Source organism: Cladosporium halotolerans (assembly GCF_011745625.1).
Source record: "Cladosporium halotolerans strain TM138-S3 chromosome Unknown Sca5, whole genome shotgun sequence".
Taxonomy (NCBI): domain Eukaryota; kingdom Fungi; phylum Ascomycota; class Dothideomycetes; order Cladosporiales; family Cladosporiaceae; genus Cladosporium; species Cladosporium halotolerans.
In genome coordinates, this window is record NW_027191456.1 from 923993 (window position 1) to 947437 (window position 23445).

The 23445-nt window shown below is 53.3% G+C and overlaps 10 protein-coding genes across 10 annotated transcripts; 4 read left to right on the plus strand and 6 right to left on the minus strand.

Moving 5' to 3' along the window:
* Window positions 1-781: 781 nt before the first annotated feature.
* On the plus strand, window positions 782-3104 carry WHR41_02241 (uncharacterized protein). Its single transcript, XM_069370847.1, has 2 exons — window positions 782-1082; window positions 1145-3104. Exons 1-2 carry the CDS (start codon window positions 872-874, stop codon window positions 2863-2865), a joined length of 1932 nt encoding a protein of 643 aa, XP_069232113.1. The 5' UTR covers window positions 782-871; the 3' UTR covers window positions 2866-3104.
* A 599-nt stretch (window positions 3105-3703) lies between these two features.
* Window positions 3704-5836, plus strand: WHR41_02242 (uncharacterized protein). Its single transcript, XM_069370848.1, has 2 exons — window positions 3704-3977; window positions 4034-5836. Exons 1-2 carry the CDS (start codon window positions 3794-3796, stop codon window positions 5644-5646), a joined length of 1797 nt encoding a protein of 598 aa, XP_069232111.1. The 5' UTR covers window positions 3704-3793; the 3' UTR covers window positions 5647-5836.
* Window positions 5837-5897: 61 nt separating this feature from the next.
* On the minus strand, window positions 5898-6726 carry WHR41_02243 (60S ribosomal protein eL22). Its single transcript, XM_069370849.1, has 3 exons — window positions 6587-6726; window positions 6394-6462; window positions 5898-6317 (listed from the first exon to the last, which is right to left on the minus strand). Exons 1-3 carry the CDS (start codon window positions 6599-6601, stop codon window positions 5994-5996), a joined length of 408 nt encoding a protein of 135 aa, XP_069232112.1. The 5' UTR covers window positions 6602-6726; the 3' UTR covers window positions 5898-5993.
* A 789-nt stretch (window positions 6727-7515) lies between these two features.
* On the plus strand, window positions 7516-10128 carry WHR41_02244 (uncharacterized protein; the record flags this gene model as incomplete). Its single annotated transcript, XM_069370850.1, has 2 exons — window positions 7516-7577; window positions 7638-10128. The coding sequence occupies 2 exons, from the start codon at window positions 7516-7518 to the stop codon at window positions 10126-10128; spliced, it is 2553 nt and encodes an 850-aa protein (XP_069232116.1).
* WHR41_02245 (uncharacterized protein) lies at window positions 10115-12045 on the minus strand (the record flags this gene model as incomplete). The annotated part of the gene is made up of 5 exons (XM_069370851.1): window positions 10115-10443; window positions 10498-11004; window positions 11053-11534; window positions 11587-11859; window positions 11916-12045. The coding sequence occupies 5 exons, from the start codon at window positions 12043-12045 to the stop codon at window positions 10222-10224; spliced, it is 1614 nt and encodes a 537-aa protein (XP_069232117.1). The 3' UTR covers window positions 10115-10221.
* A 413-nt stretch (window positions 12046-12458) lies between these two features.
* WHR41_02246 (uncharacterized protein) lies at window positions 12459-14355 on the minus strand (the record flags this gene model as incomplete). Its single annotated transcript, XM_069370852.1, has 3 exons — window positions 14201-14355; window positions 13176-14108; window positions 12459-13120 (listed from the first exon to the last, which is right to left on the minus strand). The coding sequence occupies exons 1-3, from the start codon at window positions 14292-14294 to the stop codon at window positions 12459-12461; spliced, it is 1689 nt and encodes a 562-aa protein (XP_069232114.1). The 5' UTR covers window positions 14295-14355.
* Window positions 14356-14464: 109 nt separating this feature from the next.
* On the minus strand, window positions 14465-15226 carry WHR41_02247 (uncharacterized protein). Its single transcript, XM_069370853.1, has 3 exons — window positions 15101-15226; window positions 14978-15046; window positions 14465-14922 (listed from the first exon to the last, which is right to left on the minus strand). The coding sequence occupies exons 1-3, from the start codon at window positions 15146-15148 to the stop codon at window positions 14761-14763; spliced, it is 279 nt and encodes a 92-aa protein (XP_069232115.1). The 5' UTR covers window positions 15149-15226; the 3' UTR covers window positions 14465-14760.
* A 420-nt stretch (window positions 15227-15646) lies between these two features.
* Window positions 15647-16870, plus strand: WHR41_02248 (uncharacterized protein; the record flags this gene model as incomplete). The annotated part of the gene is made up of 1 exon (XM_069370854.1): window positions 15647-16870. The coding sequence occupies one exon, from the start codon at window positions 15647-15649 to the stop codon at window positions 16868-16870; it is 1224 nt and encodes a 407-aa protein (XP_069232118.1).
* A 29-nt stretch (window positions 16871-16899) lies between these two features.
* Window positions 16900-18243, minus strand: WHR41_02249 (uncharacterized protein; the record flags this gene model as incomplete). The annotated part of the gene is made up of 1 exon (XM_069370855.1): window positions 16900-18243. The coding sequence occupies one exon, from the start codon at window positions 18241-18243 to the stop codon at window positions 16900-16902; it is 1344 nt and encodes a 447-aa protein (XP_069232119.1).
* A 578-nt stretch (window positions 18244-18821) lies between these two features.
* WHR41_02250 (uncharacterized protein) lies at window positions 18822-21965 on the minus strand (the record flags this gene model as incomplete). Its single annotated transcript, XM_069370856.1, has 2 exons — window positions 18822-21286; window positions 21338-21965. The coding sequence occupies 2 exons, from the start codon at window positions 21963-21965 to the stop codon at window positions 18822-18824; spliced, it is 3093 nt and encodes a 1030-aa protein (XP_069232332.1).
* Window positions 21966-23445: the final 1480 nt, after the last annotated feature.

Here is a 23445-nt window from a genome sequence, read left to right on the forward strand (position 1 = left end):
GGTTATTGGAAGGTTGTCGTGTGCAAGAAGTCCTACCGGCAATGGCGTTGGTATTCTGTCAGGAATACGATATCCCTCGCCCAGCCTCCCAACAGACAATGGTCTGTTAGATATTGTGCGATAGGATTGTTGCAGTCTTCACGTGTTGGTAAGGGGCAGACAATGCTAAGGGTGGGAGAGAGGTCAGATGAAGGGGGGAGAGTGAGAGCAGGCAGCGGTGTAGGTAGAGTGGAAGGCACGTCCATGGCTGACATGCCACGTGAGGCCAGGCTCGTTCGATGAGACGGACAAAGGCAGCACCGAAATGATACAAACAGGGCCGTGAGCACAACAACTACCTACGTCTCTGAACACGCATCTGCCAATAGCCGACTGCAGGCAGGCAATCTGCTGTGTTGCCTCCAGAACGTGGCGCCATTGCACGCAGCAACGCACTGCAGTCTTACATTCGTGGTGTTGGTATGCGACGTTGGTATTGTTCTCCTCACGGGCCCTCACCGATGCACCGGCGCCACATGTTCACCACGTCCACATATGCATCTCGCGGCAAACGAGTCTGATAGCGAAGCGAGTGCTGCATAACCTCCCAGTTCTCTCTGTCAGATGCATAACGATTTGTAGGGGAAGGAACTGACAGGAGCCTCAGGCTGGTCGGTGGACGTCGTGAGGAAAGCGGGACTGGTGCTGGACCAGAGCGGTGACTTCGCTTCACTTTCGCGTCGCGCCATGACGTTCAGCGCCTGCAGCCCTGACCTTCTGCCTGCGCTCGCGCCAAACGCAGTGACAGCCCATCGCATCGTAATCACAACGGGCTTTCATGATGTTATACCGCTGAAACACCAATTGATCTGTCCTCGAACGGCCGCACAAAATGGCGCCGCAACTTCACATCTCCCTGCGCTGCATGCCGGGCATAGGTAGCCATGCTGGCTCCCCAGGCGAGATGCTACCGGAACACCGCATGCCTGTTGATGATGATTCACAAGACATCTTGTTCATCTTCAAGAATGGTGCTCCCTCTTTTGAGCCAATGGAGAACGAGGATAAGAACCTCAAACCAGATGGCACCGTAGGATGGTTTTGTACGGCCCCAGATTTTGACTATTGCATGAACCCTAAGATGTATGTACTAATATCTGGGTAGTGCGCCGCGGATCTATGCTTGTGCTTGAGACTTATACCGACAACGTATACGTCGAGTCGCCACCTTCTGAGCTGCCGCGCCAACTCGATGCAAACTTCCGCAGGGCTAAGATTCCCGCAAGTAAAAGCGACTGCCAACGACAAATCTTCCTCAGACCGCGTGACACAGTGGTTTTCGAAAATGAGGCATGCGCGATTCTCGTGAGCGTTGCCACTTCTTCAGAGTCATCTGGCAATCGTCCCGTTGCAGCAGCGGACGACATTCAGGTCAAATCTTCTGCGCAACAGTCTACCGATGCTGGCAGTGGCGCGTACCCAGGTGCTGTTATGAAAGATGACGAGACAGAGGATGAAGACGATCTTGACGCTCCGATGGCCAAGACACCCGATGGCGCCCACCCAGATACTCCCGCCACCTCGCGGCCAACGGATGGGCCTGCCGTGAAGGAGACCCCTTCGAAGAGGCCGGGCAGCCATGAGAGTAATCATATGTTTTCAACTGCTCCAGACAATCTTGATCCGAATCAAGATGCCAATGACGTAAACAACACCCCCTCGGACCGCACGCGCATCGCGAAGCGAAAGGCAACTGCGCAGCAACCGGATGGTGATGACTCTCAGCATGTCTTCCAGCACAAGGCCAAAAGGCAAGCCACTTATGGCAAGAAGAGCAACCAAGCTACGCCGGTCAAGGCAAGCCCCAAGCAATCAGGCGAAAAACAAGCAAGTACACGATGCTCTCCAAAACATGCCTATTCCAGCGATGACAAACTTTACGGTCCGGCGGAGATCAAGCGTACTATGGCCGAGGAGTCCGAGCACCTGGAAAAGACTGTCTCCGAGACAGCGAGGAAGAGGGACCGCGGACGCCGTCATGAAGAAGCTAAAGCTGCCAAAGCCGACCTTGAGAAAACTTCAAGTGCAGGGAGGCTGAAGGGTGTCAAGCGCAAATCGGACGTCAACGAATCCGAGCAGGGAGGTGGCAAAGCTTCTCGCGCTACTCGACGGGAGAAAGAACTCTGTGCCAACCATCACCACAGTCTCACCCCTCCATCGTCTGGTCCTCCTCTTCCGAATAATACGCCCAACAAGATCCTGCTCAGCAAGAGCAAATTTGCCGACGACAGCAAGGCAAAAGGGTGGCTCAAGAGACACGGCGTCGCCGTTACAGAAGATGTTCCCGGCAAGCGCACCAATTTCATCTGCGTTATTGGGGTTGGAGTCTTGACGGCTACTGCGAAGGTGGTGCGGTCTCTCGCACTTGGCAAGAGAATCGTCACAGATCAATGGCTCGAGGAGTCTATGTCACAAGATCAGCTTCTCGGACCGAACGAGTATATCCACGACGACTTGGTTGACACCGCAGACGTGAATCGCAGCAAACTGTTTGCAGGCAAGACAGTCTACTTCACACCAGCATTGAAGAACCATTACGGCTCTGAATTCGCTGAAGTCGAGCGACTGCTTGGAGAAGCCGGTGCACAAAAGGTCGAGTCTGGACCTGTCAAGAAAGCTAGCGGCATGTCTGCTTCTTCCACCATCTTCTTGGGTCTTGAGGGTCTCGATCAGGACGCTGAAAAACTCGTGAAAGAAGACAAGAAGGAAGTGTTCATCCGGGGATTTGTGCCTCAAAGCATCATCCGCGGTAAGCTGCTTGATGATTACGAGACATACAAATGGAAGTTCACCACGGCAGCGGCCAAGAAGGGAAAGAAGAAATAAAAGCGCAAAGCAATATGGCATAGTCTGCATCTGGACGTGCTTGCGAAAGCATAAGCATCAGTCTCTTTCTCTTGACATCCCTGATTTCACGAGCAGTCACTCTCGCTGATCATCAGTCTGTCAATACATCTGCCGGCCTTTCATAGTGCCATGCTGGGAGCGCATATGTATCTAATTCAGGGTTTCTCTCGGATGAGGCACCTCTGCAATACTAAACCGTTCTCATCTTCCTCACCGAATCGAACTAACAAACAGACATAAACGATTGCCCCCGTATTCCCAAGAGCAACCAACAGTGCTTGACGATCGACACCAAATCAAAGCGTGGTACTCGTGACGCGAGAATACGACGCGGCAGCTTGAGATGAGCTAAATTTAGAAATTCTCCGTCGACCTCCCGCTGGCACCGGCACCAACAGGCCCACATCAACGTGTGGAACGAACGAAGAACTCGCCGCCGTGACGTTGATTCGCATTCACAGTAGGGCTTACACTACGGCTTCACGGCAACCAGGTGAAGTGCAATTCAGTAATGACAATCGGCAGTTAAGGCTCACAGACGTCAATTAGCACGCCTGTCAAAACTTTACGCCCCCCAAACGGCTACGCTCGTTAGGTTCAAGCCTGATGACCCTGGCGAATCCTTGCGCTCGCAAGCGCTGCCAGCTGAACGAACAAGCCCCAAAGTGCCCGCAACCTTCCCTCTGGCGCAAACGGGCGCTTATATCGTAGGTTTCGGTCTCTCTCGCTTTCTGCTTTCCTTGCACCGACCCCCGCCCCCTCGTTCATTGTCTCGTATCATGCGCCAAACCACTCCACTCGTGTAGAATCGCGATCTCGCTCGCTCGCTTCCGTCCTCTTGCATTTCAGCCTTCCCTCTGCGATCCTCGGATATCTGGACTCGATACCGCCGCGTACCCACGTGAGGATGCGGGGCTCGACTGGTCTTCGCGATGTTCTTCTGCTCGCGCAATCTGCGGCTGCGCTTTCATTGCCGGAGTCGAAAGGAAAGAGCATGGGAGAGCGGTTGTCGCGCAGGGCCGAGGAGGACGCGAACGTGACGATACCCGCGGCGATCAGCGTTGCACCCAGCCAGTACTGGGACGGAAATGGTAAGGGGGTTCGAAATGAGAGTTCTGAGGTCTTGGAGTGCTGAGAACAGTTCCAGATGGACCGTGGTCTTCCTTCCCTCTTCAGCTCGGCGGCGGAAACGTTCAGAAGCAGAATGTTCGCGTGATGCCTTCAACAGCTGGGTACAACACTTGGGTGATCAACGACCAAGGATGCCCGGAGTACTACTTCGAGGACTGTGCGAACAAGCGTGGCTTCATTTACAACCAGAACGACAGCGTCACGTATCTCCCCGAATCGATATACAACACGGAAATTGAGCGGAATCTGGGTCTCGACACGACGGGAAACGGTGGCTATGAGACCATTACACTCGGCTGGCAAGGCTCAGGCGGACCGGAGATAGAGCACATGCCTCTTTTTGAGATTGCCACTACCGATTATTTCATTGGCATCTTTGGGCTCAATCCGCTGCCCACCAACTTCTCCAACTTGAACAACCCGCAGGAGTCGTTCATGCAGACATTGTACGACCAGAAGAGCATCCCTAGTCGATCTTACGGCTACACAGCGGGTAACCAGTACCGCTTTAACAAGGTCTATGGATCCTTGACTCTCGGTGGTTACGACGAGAATCGCTTCGAGCCAACTGAGACCACGTTCGGTTTTTACCAGGATATCGCGCGCGACCTACTTGTCAATCTCAAATCGATCACAACAGACAAGGGCTCGCCCACCGCGCTGTTGCCAGACGGTGAGATTAGCATATACCTCGACAGCACTGTACCCTCCCTCTGGCTCCCAGAATCAGCCTGCGAAGCATTCGAAAGCGCCTTCGGTTTGACCTGGAACGACACCGTCTCCCGATACCTCGTCAACGAATCGCACCACGAGACACTCACAAACCTCAACCCCAGCATAACATTCACCCTTGCCAACGCAACCGGCAGCGAAGTCGACATCACCCTTCCCTACGCCGCCTTCGACCTCACCGCCTCCTTCCCCATCGTCGCCAACGGCACCACCTCAGCCTACTTCCCCCTCATGCGCGCCGCCAACGACACCCAATACACCCTCGGCCGGACTTTCTTCCAAGAAGCTTACCTCATCGCCGACTACGACCGCGGCAACTTCACCGTCGCCCCCTGCGCCTGGGACCAGACCAACGTCCAGAGCACCGCCATCCACTCCATTCTCTCGCCGAACCTGACCGAAATCGCGCGCAGCGAAGACCAGTCGGACTCCAGCCCGCTCTCCGCCGGCGCCATCGCAGGCCTCGTCATCGGCATCGTCGCCGCCATCGCCCTGCTCGGCCTCGCCCTGTGCCTCCTGCGCCGCCGCAAGAACAAAAAGAGGGCCGCCGCGACGTCTACCGCCGCGCACCTCGCGACCGACGATGACGGCAAGTCGCTGACGGGCGAGGGCAAGCCGTTCATCTCCGAGCCGCTCGGCGGCGAGCTCGGCAGCGACGCCGAGATCCACGAGCTCACGGCGCCGCACAAGGCCGCGCCCGCGGAGATGGATTCGCCGTACAAGACGGATCCGAATAAGGTCGGTTACTCGGAGATGGACGGCGGGGAGTACTATGGTCCGGGTAAGAACGGGGCGCATGAGATGCATGGCAGCACGCCGGTCTTTGAGATGGAGGGCAGTTCGGTGCAGGAGCTGGGGCCGGGGAGGAGGAGTGTGGAGGCTGGCGAGAAGCGATGAGCGTTGATTTTGACTTTGATTTGATTTCGGCTAGATATCCCTTTGATGCTTGCTCTTCAGCGGCGCTATTGGCGAACTTACGGCCGGTGGGTAAAACGACACTGTATGGGTTGTTCTTCTGTTATACGCATACTCACCATCACCATATAGCATATTACAGCCGTAAAATTATAATGCCTTGTACACATCAGGTCTATCTTGCCTCAGTAACACAGCTTCATCACTGTTATTATTGACCTGTGGAACAGCAATTCGGCGGCGAAGATATTTCAATTATCCGCACTACCTAAAAAAAAAATATTCGTCCCATCTTTATGATGCGAGAGCAAAGGAACCAAGCGATACGCTTAGTCCTCCTCCTCCTCACCCTCCTCGCCAACAACGTTGAAGAACTTCAGGCTGTACTCGCCCTTGTTGGTGGCGACGACGCGGAGCCAGTCACGGAGCTGCTGCTTCTTGAGGAACTTCTTCGTCAGGTACTTGAGGTAGCGGCCGGAGAACTCCTGGTGAGCGACGACCTCGATGCGGCCGTCACCGAGGTTGGTGACGTTGATGCGCTCGCCGAGGTTGCCGGTCAGGCCGTCAACCTTGATGCGCTGCTGCAGGAAGGTGGTGAAGGCGCTGGCGTCGAAGATACGGTCGTTCACGGGCTGGGTGGCGTTGATGATGAACTGTGAGAGGGTCGCGTTAGCGATTCTACGATTGTCGCATTGCTGGTTGGATCATCCGTCCTGGGTCCGCACGTACCTTCTTGGTGATCTTCTGGTTCTTCTTGGGGCCGCCCTTGAGGCCGCCGCCGCCAGCAGTGGGGTTCTTCTGCATTGGAGTCTCAGTATACTGCTCTCAAGCCTGCTGCGCATATTTTTTGCATGTCTTTTGCGCGCTCCGATCGGCCGGTGTCTCACGGCGTCGGAGCGGCGCAGCAAAGCGAGATACGTACAGGTCCAGCAACCATTTTGTCGGTGAGGTGAAATGTTCCGGGTAGAGGAGCTTGTCGGGATCGGGGACGCAAAGAGATGGGTATCCTACGTCTTGCTGGACTGGAAGGTCTTCGCTCGTCGATGCGCAAAGAGGGTCCGTTCATTGCGGTGGGCGCGAAAAGAAATCTTGGCGCGCTATCCGAGCGGCTCGAGGCGAAAGCGGGGCGTTCCCTTCGATGTGGGTCTCCTCCAACTGCCAGCCGTTCTTCAAACACAATGACCGAGCTACGTTGACATTACCTGATCAATAATAAATTGCTTGTGGCTGTGGTAAATCTGACCGTGAATTCGTCTCAAATCCGAACCATGAGGAGCATGCCAACACCAGTGAGGGAGGCATCCGGAACGGCATTGTTTGACATGACGAAGCCGCCACTAGAAGTTGCCCATCATTCTGCTCGCAATGAATGAGACGTTTGTATTCCGTGGCCGAACCTCACATTCCAGGAATCACTTCGGACTGCACAAGACGGTAGGCCATCCAAAATCGACGCATACGATGGAATATCGCAGGCCTCCGGCTCAGCTATAATGTGACTATGTTGGTCAGCCAGCTTAAGCCGCCAATGTCGGGACATTTGATGCCGAACCCTGAGTGCATCCGGGTGCAGGCCATCCACATCGTCCGCCCACCCACTCATTCCGAACAGACTAAGCTAGATACTAACACCAGGTTGTAATGAACCTCTTATGTCGCTGAAGCATAATGACCAATTTTGGCTCCGCACTTCAGCACCTTCGGTAGCATCGAATACCGACTTGAGCGAGGCAGGCGATTTCCCCGCTTTCATAGAGATATATATATTCATTGTAGGTCAATTCCCAATTCTCATTACTTCGTATTCTGCCAGTCTGTGAAAGCCAAGGGAAGTTGCAATCATATGCGATCATGCGCGGCTTATTACTTACATCATTGGCCGTTCTCCTTCTAGAGAACTCACAAGCAACAGCGTAGGGCCATTTCTTCCACAATGAACGACAAGAGCGGCGTTGACTGACAGTACGTCGCAGCTTTGTGAGCTATGGCAACGTCCACCCCGTTTCCTATCACCTCGGGTCAGGCCCAGGAATCAATACCACATCACCGTACGAAGGCGACATCGAACTCTCTCCTTCGAATCCATTCTTGACGTTGGATTACGGTACAGACAGAGCAGGTTTCCCAATTTTCTCTGCCAAGTCGCTATCCGGTGCCACCCAGATTGAAGCGAAATACTCGGAAGAATACCCTGCGATCTCGCTGCCTCAAGCTGATGGTCCCTGGCCGTTTACCGTCGGCCTCGCTAATGCCTTCCGCGTTGAGACTTTTGAGCTCAAGGAGGCTGGAAATGTCCAAAGCTTCTTCGTTCAAGGCGGACAGAGATGGCAAACCCTGCGCCTTCTGACAAACACCACCATCACCCTGAGTAATATCGGCTTCAACTCCACCGCGCCTCTCGCAGGCCCCTCTGAGGTTCCGGTCAAGCTGGCAACGTCCAACTCAATCTACAACCGCTTGTATGATCTCGGTGCGGGCTCCGCGCACGTTTCTTGCATTGACGCTGGCAACGCCCCATCGACATGGGAAATCACACCGGATGGTGCCCTTATTCGAGGTCAGACAACCGCACAGTCCGCGAAAGGCGCGGATTTCAGCAACTACACCCTCACATTTTCTACGAAGATTGCTCGCGGTGGAACCGGCTGGCGAGTGGCAAGCGGCCAGAATCCTTTTGGTGCCTACTTTGTCCTCACCTCGAACGAGCAGTCATTTCTCAATACCAACCGTTCGCTCATTCAGCCAAGCACGCTGATATTCTCATATGGAACCTCACTCTATGATCAAGAGAACATAATCAGCGGACCAATCCATCAGTACCCACTCAAAGCTCCAATCGAAGACGACTCTTGGTACAATATAAGCACGGCCATCACTCCAGAAGCTTACGTCGTCTCAATCGATGGCGACATCATCGTTTCTGTTCCGATCGCGGGAGCCATAGAGCTGGCGGCAAATGCAGGCTACTCGGGAACTGGATCTGCATTTAAGGGAAGCTTTGGCTTTGGTCCCTGGCAGGACCAGGCTGCCTACTTCAAAGATGTTGTTGTCACCTCGAATAACGGCTCTACTCTCTATAAGAACCCTATGACCTCGGAGGACACCCTGGGTGAGTATTCTGTGGCTCCGCTCAATACGACTTTGTGTCTGGATGGCGGTAAGCGCGATCGCCTTGTTTGGGCTGGCGACTTTTACCACACGGTGAACGTTGTGGCCTCGAGCACTGCACAGTGGAAATATATCCTGGGAACAATAGAATTCCTGCTCCAGCGTCAGCTCCCGGATGCGCCTTACCGTGGTCTGGTGCCAATTGCGCCCGCCATGGGTAGCGTTCCCGAGTTCTCTCGTGCGACAGGTACGTTCGATGGCCTTCTGGACTACCAGGACCTGTTCCTCGCTGGTATTGGCGACTTCTATCATTACTCTGGCCTGACTGATGAGATAAAACCATACTGGACTCAGATCAAGACACTCGTAGAAGCCAGGCTTGCTTTCATTGATCCATTCTCGGGACTAATTGCTGCCAGCCCAGAATTGGGGAATCGGCCAGCCGTCAGCTTCCTCGGGCCTGCGAATGGCACGGCAGTCACGGGAATCATGGCATACGCCCTTGAGATGTTGACACCTCTAGCTCACGCTCTCGGCGATACAGCAGCAGCGGATCTGTACTCAGCCACGTCTGCAAATCTGACGCAAGCCATCAACGATAAGCTCTGGAACCCCAAACTCGGCGTATATTCGCTTTCATTGACGGCTCCATCCAACTACTCTATCAATGGTATCGCCTGGGCTATCTTGTCAGGTGCTGCGAACAGTACTCGGGCTGCCTCGTCCATCGCAAAAGTGGAAGAGCTTAAATGCGGCATTGGCTACCGAACGCAGTCCAGCGAGGCATGCACTGAAGATTACCAGCTCTCTCCGAATACGAACGGTTTCTTGCTCAATGCAATTTTCAAAGCGCAGCGCGACCTTGGATTGACTAATTTGAGTGTTGCAAGAACCCAATTGGATGACTTCTGGTCGGCCATGGTGACACAGGATCAGTACTATTCCGGGGCATCGTGGGAATACATTCATCCTGATGGGTCGCCTGGAATCAATCGATTCACCAGTCTCTCGCACCCCTGGGGCGCCGCTCCTACCTACGTCCTCCCGGAGTACGTTCTTGGCATCTCGGCGACGAGCGCAGGGTACAAGACCTGGAAGTTCACGCCTCTGGTCGAAGGTCTGGATCTCGACCATGCGAGTGGAACTGTCGTCACGCCGTATGGTGACATAGAAGCAGGCTGGAAGATCAAAGGGAACAGCGTGACAGTCACGACGAGTATTCCCCACGGGACGTCGGCTACTCTGATAGTGCCTAAGGGTTATTCCGCAAGATACCACGGCAAGACCTATCACGGTGGAGCAATTCCTTTGATAGGCAAAAAGCAGGTGAAAGTTCGAATGATGAAGAGGAACTAGAATCGCATTGCTCGGGCCGCACGTTTCTACAAACGGTCGTATCTGTTAGTAGCTTTGCAATATCATCCACAAGTCTGGGCTTCTTGAACCATTCTAGTCTCCACTCTTCTCCTCAACATGCTCCATTTGTGAATCTTCTTTCTTCATCCCAACTTCTGGAGCTTGATCTCCCGAAAGATGCCCAGATTTCGTCATCTGTAAAGCATTCCTTTCAATCTCCGCTCTTTCCTCTTCGCTGATGCCATACCAATGGCTGGCGATATGCTCGTCTCCGAACAGTGATCCAATCTCTTCTAAGGTCCGACCTTTGGTCTCCTGTGGAGAAATCAGTATCTGTGAAAGCCGGTCACACAGGGAGTTTCAACTTACTGGGAAGAGAAAGTAAATGGCTGCTATATAGCACACCGATGGTATGATCAATACCAAATAAAATTTCCACCCGATACTGTTCAGAGCCACCGGCGCAGCGACGAGCGTGACTTCCGAAGCAAGATAGAAGAAGGCCAGGCCCCAGGCCGTCCCTTGAGACCGCAAGTGATTCGGCCAGATCTCGCTGACGTAGACGTACTGCGTCGCGTCAACGAAAAAGCACCACCACAGGATGAAGAACCAGATGAAGAAGACGGCGGCGTTTAGCCCGGCTGTGTTTGTTGTTCCAAGGAACTCAGCTGTCAAAGCACAGAGGAAGATGAGAGAGACGGTGACGCCGGTCGATCCGATAAGAAGGAAAGTCCGCCTGCCCCATCGGTCGATGTAAAGAGCTGTCCAGATGTTGCCGACGATGGTGAAGGTTGTCCAGCAGGCGTTCAGCAATAATGGTCGGAAGCCCTTCAGACCCAGAGAGGCGTATATGAGGACTCCGTAGTTGGTCATGACCTGTAAAATATTAGTCGAGAATCGAACTCCGGCCTTGATTAGACTTACGAATATTCCTAGGAACTGATCTCCCCACATCATGATAGCCGCGATCAAGGACCTTCGTCTGTTTGGTTTCGTTCGGAAGATCTCGAACCGACGTGTCTTCAACTGGGCATCTAGTTCGTATTGCTTCTCCATCATGTAAAACTCCTGCCGAGCGGCAATATCTTCCTTGTCGTCAGGTGTGCGATGAAGTCGCTTCACAATATCGAAAGCCTCCTCACGTCGGCCCTTGGACAGGAGCCATCGTGGCGAAAAGGGGATGAAGCCGCTGCCTGCAAGGACAATGAGCGGTGGCATACATTGGACCGCTAGCGGGAAACGCCATGAGAATGTTGCCGATGGAGAGTCTGCTGGAAAAAAGTAGCAAGCGAAACCGAGCCAGCCAGCCAGAGTATATCCAAATGCGTATGCCACACCAGTAACGCACATCATGGCGCCACGAGTTTCTGCTGTAGAGATTTCGCCTTGGTACATTGGCACAACAACTGTGTCGTGTGTTAGGGAGGGCCTACGTTCACAAATTGACGCTCCACTCACCTGCAAGAATACCACTGCCAATTCCTGCAATTACGCGTCCAGCGAGGAACATGCCCATGTTCGCGGAACCGGCACAAATAGCTCCTCCAATGATCAATATGATACAGCCAACTTGGATCGTACGTTTCCTCCCGTAAGCGTCGGCCGACCATGCGCTGATAAGGCAGCCTATTATGGCGCCGGCACTGTTGACGCCATTGAGAGCCCCAACAATATTGGTCGTGTATGCGTAGCCTGGTTCACCTTGAGGTGCTAGGTCGAAATATGTGTAGACTGCCGCTTCATCAGCTTGGTGTGTAGCTTGGGAGATTTGTCGAACTGATACTGACAGTTTGGCTGTCCAACAGTCGACCCAATGATGGCCAAACCGTAGGCTGTCGACAGCGTTCCAAGGGCAACGAAAGTGACAACCCAGAGATTGAAGACATTTACTATGTGCTTGCCCCCGATGCCGAGCATCTTGGTGGGTTTGTTTATGGCAAATGAAAGTGATGTGTGTCTCTATCCTGATGCCGACTGTCAGTGTTGCAAAGCAGACCTAGACCCGTACATACTCAATGTATGTAATGAGACCGGGGATTATAAACTCGACACAGAACGTTCGATCATCGATCTTCGTGAACCCCTCTGCCTGGGAGCACTTTTGCCCGAGGTGTTGACAAGCTCCACATGTCAATGCTTGATCCCCGCCCAGGAGACCGACGATCAGCTCACGTGAACAGAAAAGTCAACCATAGGCATTACAAGCGCTACAAAGTGGGGCAGTTTGGAAGTTGAAGTAATAATAGGCGAACCACAGGCGGCCAGTCGTTCCTGCAGTCTGGCTAGCCTGCGAACAATAGTCTTCATCATCTAACGTAACAGACTCCAACTCACAGCTCATCCTTACCCGCATCGGCCTTCTTAGGAGGACCAGCAGCAAGCGCCTCGCAGACGGCCGGTGTGCCGACCTCCATCCTGTAAACGCACTTGGCCTCCTCCATCACTTTCCAGAGCTCGTTTTCTTCGCTGCACGCAAGAATCACCATAGTGCTGCGGTTGGGGCCGTTCCAGCAGTGCTGTCCGTTCTCGTGCTTCATCGCAATACGCTCGCCAATGCCCAGGCCTTTACCGCTCGCGGACACATCCTCGTCAACGACAATTTTCTCGAGCCCGACGAAGTTGCCCATGTTCGTGTTGCCGCCGCCCTTCTTGGGCTTCTGCGTGGTTTTCTCCATGAAGCACACCTCATAAGTGTACTCGCCAGACTCACGGCTCACACACTGGCCCTTGAGAGCGCGGAAGACATCGTCAACGCCCCAGTCTTTGGCAAGGTCCTCGTTGTGCGAGGTCTGGTCCTTGCGGGTCTTCTCAAGCTCTTTGCGAGCAGCGTCGACACGTTTTCTGGCTTCCTGCACGGCTTTGGTTTCGCTCGGCTTGTCGCTAGAAGTATCGGCAAGGATACCGTTCTCAATGAGCATCACGCGCAGGTCACGGAGTTTGGCATCAAGCCAGGTGCGCAGACTCGGTGGGAGATAGTTCTCAAAGTCGTATACTATTCCAATGTTAGCGATTTGATAAGACCAATGGATGGACGAAAAAGCACTTACAGACGTCCGTGTCACTGCCCTCCTCCTCTTGTTCGAACTCCTCCCAGTTGAGACCGTTGTGCTCGTCAGACTTGATCATCTCCGCAAGATCACGATCCTCAGCGGCATTGTGTGAGGTCTTGTCTCTCGCGGCATAGTCTTCCCAGGCCCTCACGGCGCGCTTGACGCCCTCGTCGTTGAAGTTAGGGTTGTACTCCTCCTTGAAAGTAGACAAGATCTGCTCCAGCTCTTGTATCCTCTGGTTGTAGGAGTCCCTCTCACTTCGCGTCTTGATCACGGCCTCTCTCAGCTCGTTCATCCTCTGCTTCGCCAGGCCAGCGAGCACGCCTAGCTTACCGGACTTCGCGCTCACATTGCCTTTCACGACACGACCTTTCTCTTTCCTCTCAACCTCCGCGAGCTCTGCCTCCGCCTGTTGCACTTTACGCTCCTTTCCCTCAGCCTCCGTAGCAAGTGTCTTGATACGGTCCTCGACCTCTTTCCTTAACCTTTGAGCCTCGGCGACGAGCTCCTTCCTCTTCTTCGCCGCGTTCCCCAAGCTCTTCTGCCTGATCTCGTCCAGGCGTCTCCACTCCTTGCCAATCTCCTTGCACTTGTCCTCGCATTTGACTCCTCCCACGTTATCGAACTCTTCGCTGCCATCGCAGCAGAGATCGTAGTCGCAGATGCCGTCGTTGACGCTGGTGAACGGTACGTAGGATGGCTGGTGACCCTTGTTCTTGCAGTAGAAGCCAGGCAGAGCAAGGACTCCGTTGACTGCATTTACGGGCGTTTGCGGCGAGGAGGGAGACAGGTGTGAGCATGCGGAAGTGCCAGGCTCGTCAGATCCGTCGGGGCAATCGCAGTAGTCGTCGTTCACGCGAAGAGCTGGCACGCGAACTTCCGGGTTAGAGATGCACGTGAATGTCTCAGCATCCTCGTAGTACTTCGCGACTGTTTGCGGTGGTCAGTTGGAGTGCCAATGGCAAGTATTGGGCGTTGCTCTGCTGGCCTGGAGCGAGCTTGCAACGACCTGATGAACGTACATTCCGGGGCGACACCACGCGGCCTGCCGTTGTCGGATGCCGCGAAGGCTATCGCAGCAGACTCTAAGCACAACAACGCCGCAACGCCCTTCATCTTCGACGTTTTCAAATCGAGCAAGGAGAATATCAAGTCGTGAGGGAAGGACCCGTGTTTGCGATGTCTCCGTTTAAACACAGCTGGCGTCATCCGGGGACCTGGGGGAGACCCACAAAGTCAGAGCACCCTGTCTCGCATTTGTATGAACCAAAAGGCAGAATGCACAATGGATGAGATAGGCTGAGCATTGGAGCTAGGGTTGCCAATTGGTATCTATGAATGCATACAATGAAATTGGGTATTTGAAAATGATGCTGCGGAATTCCCTTCCCCTGCCATGCGCAAGCCTTCCATGGCGTGAAACACAATAGGGTTGACGAGGCCGATCTCAACTATTACAACCTCGAGCCCCGTGAGAAGTAGCCACATAGCAGTCCAGTGACAACAACGTATCCGTACGATATAACATCCTGTTGTTTTGACTGCCATGTAATCTTTCGCGTTCCTTGTCTACTCCAACCGTCTAGTCCACTGTAACACCCCTCTTGCTCAGGTCTGCCTTTGCCTGCTCGATCTGTTTTACCAGTTCCTCGTGCGCTTCAGGTACATCGTTAAAAGAGAAAACGCCGTAGCCAAGCTTCGCCAGGAGGAAGGCGCCGAATGAGACGATCACCCAGAAGGGGAGCTGCACACAAAGTTAGGTTCCGTCTGGCAGATGTTGAGGAGAGCGGACGACTGACCACAGGGATGACATCTTCTTGAATCTTATCCGGCAGTGGAAGGAATCCGAGGAATGCGGTTACATATATCTACGCCGAGTGTCAGCAGATGTCTGCGAGGGAATGCTTGCGTTTGGAGCGTACCGATGCGAGCACCACAAGGAGTGCAATATGCTGCGCCGCGCGAGTCATTTTGGCAGGGTTGAGTATTACTGTCAAGTGCTGATTGTGAGGCCTTGATCAGAGCTTGTGCGTAGGAGAGGTTGTTTTAGTGGTTCGGATTATGGAGGGGTTGTCAAATGGCCAGCTTTTGGGACGCGGATAGCGCGCGCGTTGGCTTCTGGCTGAAGGTCTTCAGGGTCTCGACTTCAGGCGGCGTTCAGATGTTCAGACGATGATATTTTACTTATTATTATTATTATTATCTACGAATTCAACCAAGCTCTTATTTTCGGACCCATCGAAGCTGGATGCGATTTACGCGAGCGCCATTGGTTCATTATGTCTCAACAAAGTGATTCGATAAAGATTCTGCTCAGTGCCCCTCAAGATGGCGAGGCATTCGTCGACGCAATGAAGGCATTGGCGGCACAAAGTCGGGAATCTGAAGCCACGAGACACGCACTGGCGGAAATACTACCTCACTTGTTGAAGGTGGTCGAAAACTTTGACCAAAGCTCTCAAGATCTCATGGGCGCCACCTTGCGCTGTATCGGCAATGCTTGCGTGGGGAATCCACAGGCCTGCAACCAGGTCATCCCGTCCGGATCCGAACTCAGCTGGCCTGCAATCTTGCTCAATGAGCGCGGAACCGATATTCGTGACCTGGCCATCAAAGTGCTGTACAACCTCTGTTCACAGTCGGAAGACATTCAAAAGAGATGCTACGAGGCGTCTCTGCACGGATCAATCATTTCGGCTCTTCACAAGCAGGCAAAATCGGTCCAGGGAACGAAGGACGACCCTTTCGGTGGGCTCAGCTTTCCAATTGACTTACTCTTCTGGATTTCCTCGCAACGTCCTAAGGAAGGAGATGCGACGTCCAATGGCCAAGCGGATGGACCAGACGACGAGCAATTGAGGCTTCGGCAATTGGTTGAACTCCCCTCACTTCTTGCGGGCGATCTAGACATCGACGACTTTGCTACACTGTTGGAAGTTGTTCTCGTCTTCTTGCGAAGTCCCAAGAACCAGGCATACCTGGCGGAAGGCAAGCTCACAGAGGCCGTGTGGGACATCATGAACCTCAATGAAAATAAATTACGGGGAGCGGACATCGACGCAGATGATCAAAAATTGCTCGTTGCCCTATCTACGAGCCTAACGTGGGTTCTTTCAGATATCGCTGATAGCGATGCGTTCAAGAAGTCAGAAGACGCAGAGGGAACATTCATGGGCCGAGTCCTACCACTTACGACCCCGGACGCGAACGTTTCTTCCTGCTTCTCCTCCGACCTCGATGATGGAGCGATCAGATTGTTGAGTGCTGCCTATCAGGTGATTGGCAATTTTCTACACAACGTGGATCCTCAATTCGCCGTCTCGCTTGTGCGGGATAGGCGCATTCATGAGCGAGTGTTCGCCATCATGGTCACTACCGACAATGCCGATCTCCTTCACAGCGCTGCAGGCTTGCTCATTCAGCTTTCGCGACCCTCTCCTGAGATCCGCGAGACCATCTCACTAGACAGCAAAGCCATACCTGCTATCGAGAGCCTGGGGAGCCATTCGGTCCAGCAGCTGAATCAGGATGCCTTGATGCTCATGCGTGCACTCGGAAAAGATACGCCCGCAGTTCAGGAGCGGTTCAAGCCGCTGGCTGGAGAAGTAATGGCAACCGTAGCCAAAGCCCAGCAAGCTGCCGCGGCTTCTGATGCACAAGAGGGCCAGCCTATGCTCGTCGGCACAAATTAAGATGTTCTCTTCATCGAAGTAATCCCATCTCATCGGCCAAGTTTACCTGCGAACTTTCGTCTCACCCAGACGTCTCCGTTCTCCATATATTCTTGCTTGCTGACGACGAGCTGCTTCATGGCCTCCTCGTTCTGCGCCAGCCTAGCGCCGCCAGTCCACGCATGCTTGACTGGATCCTCAGGTAGACCGACACGGACAGCATATTCTTCGGGTAACTTTGTGCGCAGGTCCGCCTCAAGCCGTTCCACAAACCCAGGCAGTCTACTGGTGCCACCGACGACCACCACATTGGCCAAGAAAGCCTGCCAGAGACCTTTTGGTAAGGCCTCTAGTGATTGCAAGATCGTGCCGACAAGACCTTCAGACTGCATGCCGATGTCAGAAGGCGTGAATACCAGCTCAGGTACCGTGAAGCGCTCGTTCGCCAAAACGACGAGATCCTCTCTCGGCCCACCGATCCCTAGCTGACGCTTTCTGGCATTGAAGCTCGGGTCGTGGGGCCTCGCGAATCCGCGCTTGATGCTTTCATAGTCGGGCAAGACGTAGTCCACCACAATTGAATGATCCACCACTCTCGGGTCCTTGCTGCCTCCCTTCCAAACGCGCTCGAGGTCTTGCTCGAAATTCTGTGAAACAAAGCACACGTCCTCCTTGATCTGATTTGCCATCCAATCTTCCTTTCGTAGCTCGAACTGCCGCATGGATACCAAGTCTTTGAGTTGATTCGTAAGCGTCTTGCCTCCGATCTCCAGCCTGCGACATGCGCTGTGCAGCGGCTTGCCCTGGAATAGTGGCGTGGTTGTCGTGTGCGAGTAGCCAACGTCTACCACTATGGCACACTCCATCGGCGTGCCCATCGGTCGCTCAGCGTCACCCTTGAACGGTGAAGCTCCATACGCGCTCAGGCTTGGCGCAACAGCCCTCCAGTAATTGCCAAACCCAAACTCCTCGAACACCATCTCGTCACAATGTCTCTGCAGCGCGATCGGTGCGCTCAGAGCCTCGGTTAAGATCAAATTCGTTTCCTCGGGAGCCTCACATTGCAAACCAGTATTTCCAGCGTTGAAGAATTCATGCTCCCAGATCGCCTTCTCGCTCTCCCAATTAACGAGGAAACCCTTTTCCACAGGCCGCTTGAACGCAAGCTCACCAAAGTCCTGGCACTCATCGAGTTCCGATCCAACGTAGGTCCGTTTGTCACGCTGCGAGCGCGCGATGGTGTTCGGGATCACGTGGCAGTTGTCCAGAGACGGCGGCGAGGTGGCGTTGAGGAGCGAATAGCCGGCTTTGATTGTGTGCGCGCCGTTGTCCAAAATCAGCGTTTTTGTGGCCAGGCCGGCGGCTGGAGGCTTTGATTGTTTTTGCCGGGGCATGACCGGTACAGTCAAGTTGTTGTAATCAGAAGATGGAGGTTTTCGTATCAACGTGGTTGGAATCGAGAAGAGGTAGACTGCCGTCGCGTCAGTGCTTTCTGCCTGAGGCAACATAGATCCAAATCCTAAGCTAGCCTGGTAAGGAAGACGTAGGCGTCGACGGTAGAGAAGACATAGTGATTGAAAAGGTGTGATCTACATGATCTTGAGTTGAATTAGAACTGCTCATGCTAGTGTCGGAAAAGATTTGAGATGATTACAATCGAATCTGTCTACTGGAAACGCCGACTTGATGCGTTGCAAATCCCGCTGAAGAACAGCCTTTCGCAAGCGAGTAGCAACACTTCACCACTTCATCACTTCGCTACCCGTCTTGACTGAGCCTAAGCCAGACCCGTCATGAGAAATCTTGCAATTCACATAATCATAACCTTCGATTCGCGCATGGCTATCACGCCGAGTATTACTACAACCGCCTCCGAGCCTTGTTCGGAGTCGGGCAGATCCTCCAGATCAAGCACAAACTAGTCCTAGTCCATTCTCACTCCTCCCGACCAGAAACACTCACAGCTCGACGTCTAGATTCCACTTGAAGACGTCGGCCTTGAATGAGGCACGCGGCGAGGCTCCTGCATCATCATATCCATGATGAACTCCTGGGCACCCTCTTGCATCTCTTTAATCTGTGCTTCAGGAGAGTCTCCGCGAATTCTGTATCGCAACATGGCCTTCCGAATACTTTCAACGCTTTGACGCTCGAACGACTGATCAGCTCCAGCGCGCCTTAGGCGCTCAACACAAGAGATTCTTCCCAAATCAGAGACTGCATATGATGCCAGACCCAGTGGCGTTGCCTCAAGTCCAAACCCATGGTCTTTCAGGTTGGGATCCGCCCCGGCGTCAAGGAGGCAATCAACGATATCTACGTGCCCAAAAATTAAAGCCCATCCTAAGGCAGAAGCCCTGTAGCCTGTCTTCTGCGGCAGTTGCCTCGGATTAACCCAGTGCGGGTGAGCCCCTTCCTTCAAGAGATACTCGACAATGTCGCGTTTGCCCAGGCAGGCCGCTGATGCCAGTGCACTTGGGTATTCTTCGATATTTCCGACATTCACGCGGACTTCTTCACGAAGGGCAGCTCCGTGCTCCCTCAATAGCTTCACCATTGAGATGTTGGCCTTGGGCCCCGAAACTGCCAATGCGAGGGAGGTACCTGGTCCATCTGCATCGACTCTGGCCTTTGCTTTCTTGAGCAAGAACCTCACCGTGTTTGTGTGGCCTTCTCTTACGGCAAAGTTGACGGAGTTTCCTTGATTCACGTCAAAGCCCCGCTCCACAATTAGGGCGTTGCAAGCGTATGTTGCACCAGCAGACGCAGCGACCAACAGCAAACTTTGCCTGCGGCTGTTCAATCGTTGCAGGTCAATTGGGAACTTCTTCTCATCGATCCACCATTCCTGCAGGATAGCTCCCAGGTCGTAACAGCACATTGCCCAGATAGCAGCGTCAGGGGGACTGATCATGCTGTCCAGTTGCTGAACGTCTCGACCTGTTTGGCTGGACATTACGATGACGCCGTCTGACTGGTGAAGGTGATTCAGGTCCCGACCAAGATCGTCGAATCCAGCAGCATAGTAAAGTGAGTTGGGGAGACGGCCGTAGTTGTCCTGCAGTTGCTGGTACCACCGGCGATAAGATTGACTGCTTTCTTCAGGGGAGCCGAGGAATGTCTTCAAGGTTTTTTCTAGAGTGCCATGCTCGCCATCATCGTTTTGCGCAGACTTTACATGTCCGAAGAGGTGGTGACGCGCGTAAGCGTGGAAAGGATGCCGGACGTCGAATATCTGCTCCGGGTCTTCTGAGTCCGACTCACTGCCTGGGAACGACATCAGAGAGTCCTCCTCCCAAAAGTACTTCAATTCCATTTTCTCGACGTCTTGTTTCGAAGCTCCTCGCTCATCGGCATCGCGAATTCTTTTGCGCATGATGGAGAGCTGCACGAGCCTGTCAAGTTTCGCCTTCTGCTGCCTCCGTGCATCTACTTCATCGTCAACTCGGACGAAAAGGTTCAAGCAAGCAGTGGCCGCATGATGCTGTGCCCTTGTAGGTGTCCAACGCATGCGTTTCTCCAGATACTCGCGAACGCTGAGATGAGAGAATCGCCATACGCCCTGCTCGCCGTCGATAGCCAGGAGATTCTTGCAAAGGTCTCTCAAATCGCTCTCTTGGATTATGTCATCGAGCACGGGTGAGTCCCCGGTAGGATTGACGCGGACAGCCGCGAGAAGCTGTTCGCTAGTAAAAGGCCTTTGCGCGGCCATTACCCAAAGCATGGCGCGCTCCGCGAAAAGCTTCTCCACCTCGTCATCGTATTCCTGAATTTGTTGCCAAATTTCCTCGTAGGCCTGTTCCAGTGTCCTTGGAAGGTTGTCGAGTCTCTTTTCAATACTCGTCTGTGTCTTGCAACCTTCCAGCTGGTCGATCTGCAAGGCCACCCACTGAAACATGCCCTGGCAGTGCTTCAGCAGTTTATCCATGATCTTTGTCTTCATCTTCGAAAAGACGCCGCTGGTCACGCTCCTGTCCAATTCAGGTATCTTCAGCTCAATGAATTTTTGAATGTCATCGAGGTTGTCGTCTGCGTCTATGGCAAGATTCGACGCCGCTTTCAGCTCTCGCTCAAACATCGCGTCAGGCCGGCTGGATATGAAGATTTTCGTGCTCCATTTACGCTTAGAGACGAAGCTGTTGACTGCTTCGATAAACTTGATTTGGTCATCACGTTCTGCAATTTCGTCAAGGGCGTCAATCAATATCGTCGTCTTCGGGTATTCTTCAAGAGTCGCCAGAATTTGATCCTTACACTCCTCGAAGGAAAGCTCGGTGAATCCTTCTTCTTGCTTTTGCTTCCAAAGCTCATAGAGCTTGATCTGAGTGCCTTCCGGGTTCTTCGAAGTGGTTGAGAGCTGGCGCACAACGCTTTGCAGAACATGCTTGGCTTCCTGTCTAGAAGGATCCGTCCTGTCGCAGTAGAAGTATGCGAACCCTATCATAAAAGCCAGACATGCACTCATACAAGTGCAAGGTTTGTACATACCTTCGTCGGTAGGACTTTCCTGGAGAGGTGTTTCAAGTTGATCAATGACAGCCGACGTGAGATAGGTCTTGCCAGTTCCGGGAGTCCCCTGAAGCCAGAAGGTGGATGACTCGCTTTGCTTCCAGGTGAGAAAGTCTTTGTGATCTAACAACCACTGGCCTGTGCCAGGCGATCTCTGTTTGCTGACTCGAGCATGGTTTTGTCCGAACTTCACTGAAGAAATGAATTCTAACATTTTGATACGCTCAGTGCGCTCCACGTGCTGGAGGATCGATTGGGCACCGGCGTCCACGCGCTCCATTGAGCCATTCATCATCTGCAACATCTTGGTCATGTCATCGTCTGACTGCTTGCTTCGTTCTTTCTCCAGAACGTCGACATTCTTGAGCATTTTAGATTCTTGATCATCAATCGAAGCAAGACCCCCAGCCACGTGACCTTGCTTCCAGATGGAGTCGACAAAGCGCTTTGCACTGGAGCTATCGAACATCTTTGCAGTTTCTGCGAGAAGATCTAGGGCAATCCGGTAAAGCTCGGTAAGATCGGTCGCCAAGTAATTGCGGTTTGCGTTTTCTGCCAAGCTGGCGTTCTTCAGGTAGACAGTCTCGTAAGTGATGCCGCGATTCATGACGCGAATCACCTTCTCCGTAACTTGGAGCAGAGCATCCATTTGCTGGCTGTTCACCACGGCCACCTTAACAATGTGTGAGCATTCAAGTATTGAGGAGGGAGCAACGGAATCATACATTCAACAAACCCTTCACAACCGACCAAGGAACGGCGGCCTGAGGCGGCGAGAACTGAACAGCTATGTCGCCCGCGGTCTGGATCATGCCAACTATGCTTTCCGTGTACTCCCGGAAGACGATGTTCTTGCCCGACACGGAGACACTCCATTGCTCTTCCTCAATCTTGGTCTGTTTCGCTTGAACAGTCGTCTTCAGCGCGTCGATGTTGTCTTTGGCATCTCCAGAGTCTTCATTGAACCCGAGAGTGGACAATCTTTCTTGAACGTCAGGCTCGAGACTGGCAAAAGCTTCCCGCCAGAGATTCTTCTCGCGGGTTTGTTCTTTCTCCTCGGTCTTAGGCTTCTCGGACCGAGGCTGGTCGATACGTTTTCCTTCCTCACCTGCGTTGTGCTGCTGTGTCGCCTTTGTGTCGGTAGGAGTTTGCGCGTGCGATTTTTGAGCACTCTTGCCGTTCTGGACTTCCCTAGATGGAGTCGTCTGCTGCTGCTTTACACCACGTCAGCCTTGTTGACACGCAGATATCGGATAGGAATGATACCCACATCCTGCTCTTCTTTCGGCACACCGCCACAGCATCGTGATAGCAACCCCACATTCTCGTTTTGGGGCAATTAAGATAATTGTCGACACACAATGAACCTGTTTGGTTCGGGCGGCGGACCTACGAGAATGGGGTAGACTGGATTGAAAAGAGACGGAGAGATGGATTTATGGACCAAGTAACGATTCCAGCCCACAGGCCTTCGCTGGTTAAATTGAACGCTCGGGGATCCTCATCGCTGCCTCGTCACCTTGCAGGACCTAACACGGTAGTGCTGTCAAGCGAGGTGAGACAGGGACTAAGGTCACTAGGACTCCGAGTTGACGGTGTGATTTTCCGATTGTAAATTCCAAGTATATCTTTAGGTGGCTCAATACTGGGTCTCTACTGTGGTCCTTGTATCATTGTGGGTCTGATCTGCTTGCGTTAGTACACACAGCATCCGCAGACCCGTCTACTCCACCTGACAGCCACCCGCATCGACTGAGCGAATATTGAAAAACTCTGTGGGAGCAGTCGATATTTGGGCTGCCTAGTCGCGGACCACCAACGTGATCATTTCGAAGAGAAGTCCGCACCTGGCTGGACGCCTGTTGGTATTCTGCAAGTCAGCACGATATGTACCATTTCCAAGCAGGTCGCAAGAAAAGCAGTGTGGCACTAGTCAGCTCGGAGAGATGCCTGGCCAGTCGTCTCGTCTTGATGGTACGAGTTGTCAATCGCCTGACGAAGGCGTGGCTTATCCACAGCTCGCTTGACAGCATCGGCATGCAAGACAAAGGGAGTCAGTGGAGAAGACAATTCGACGTGCCAACCGG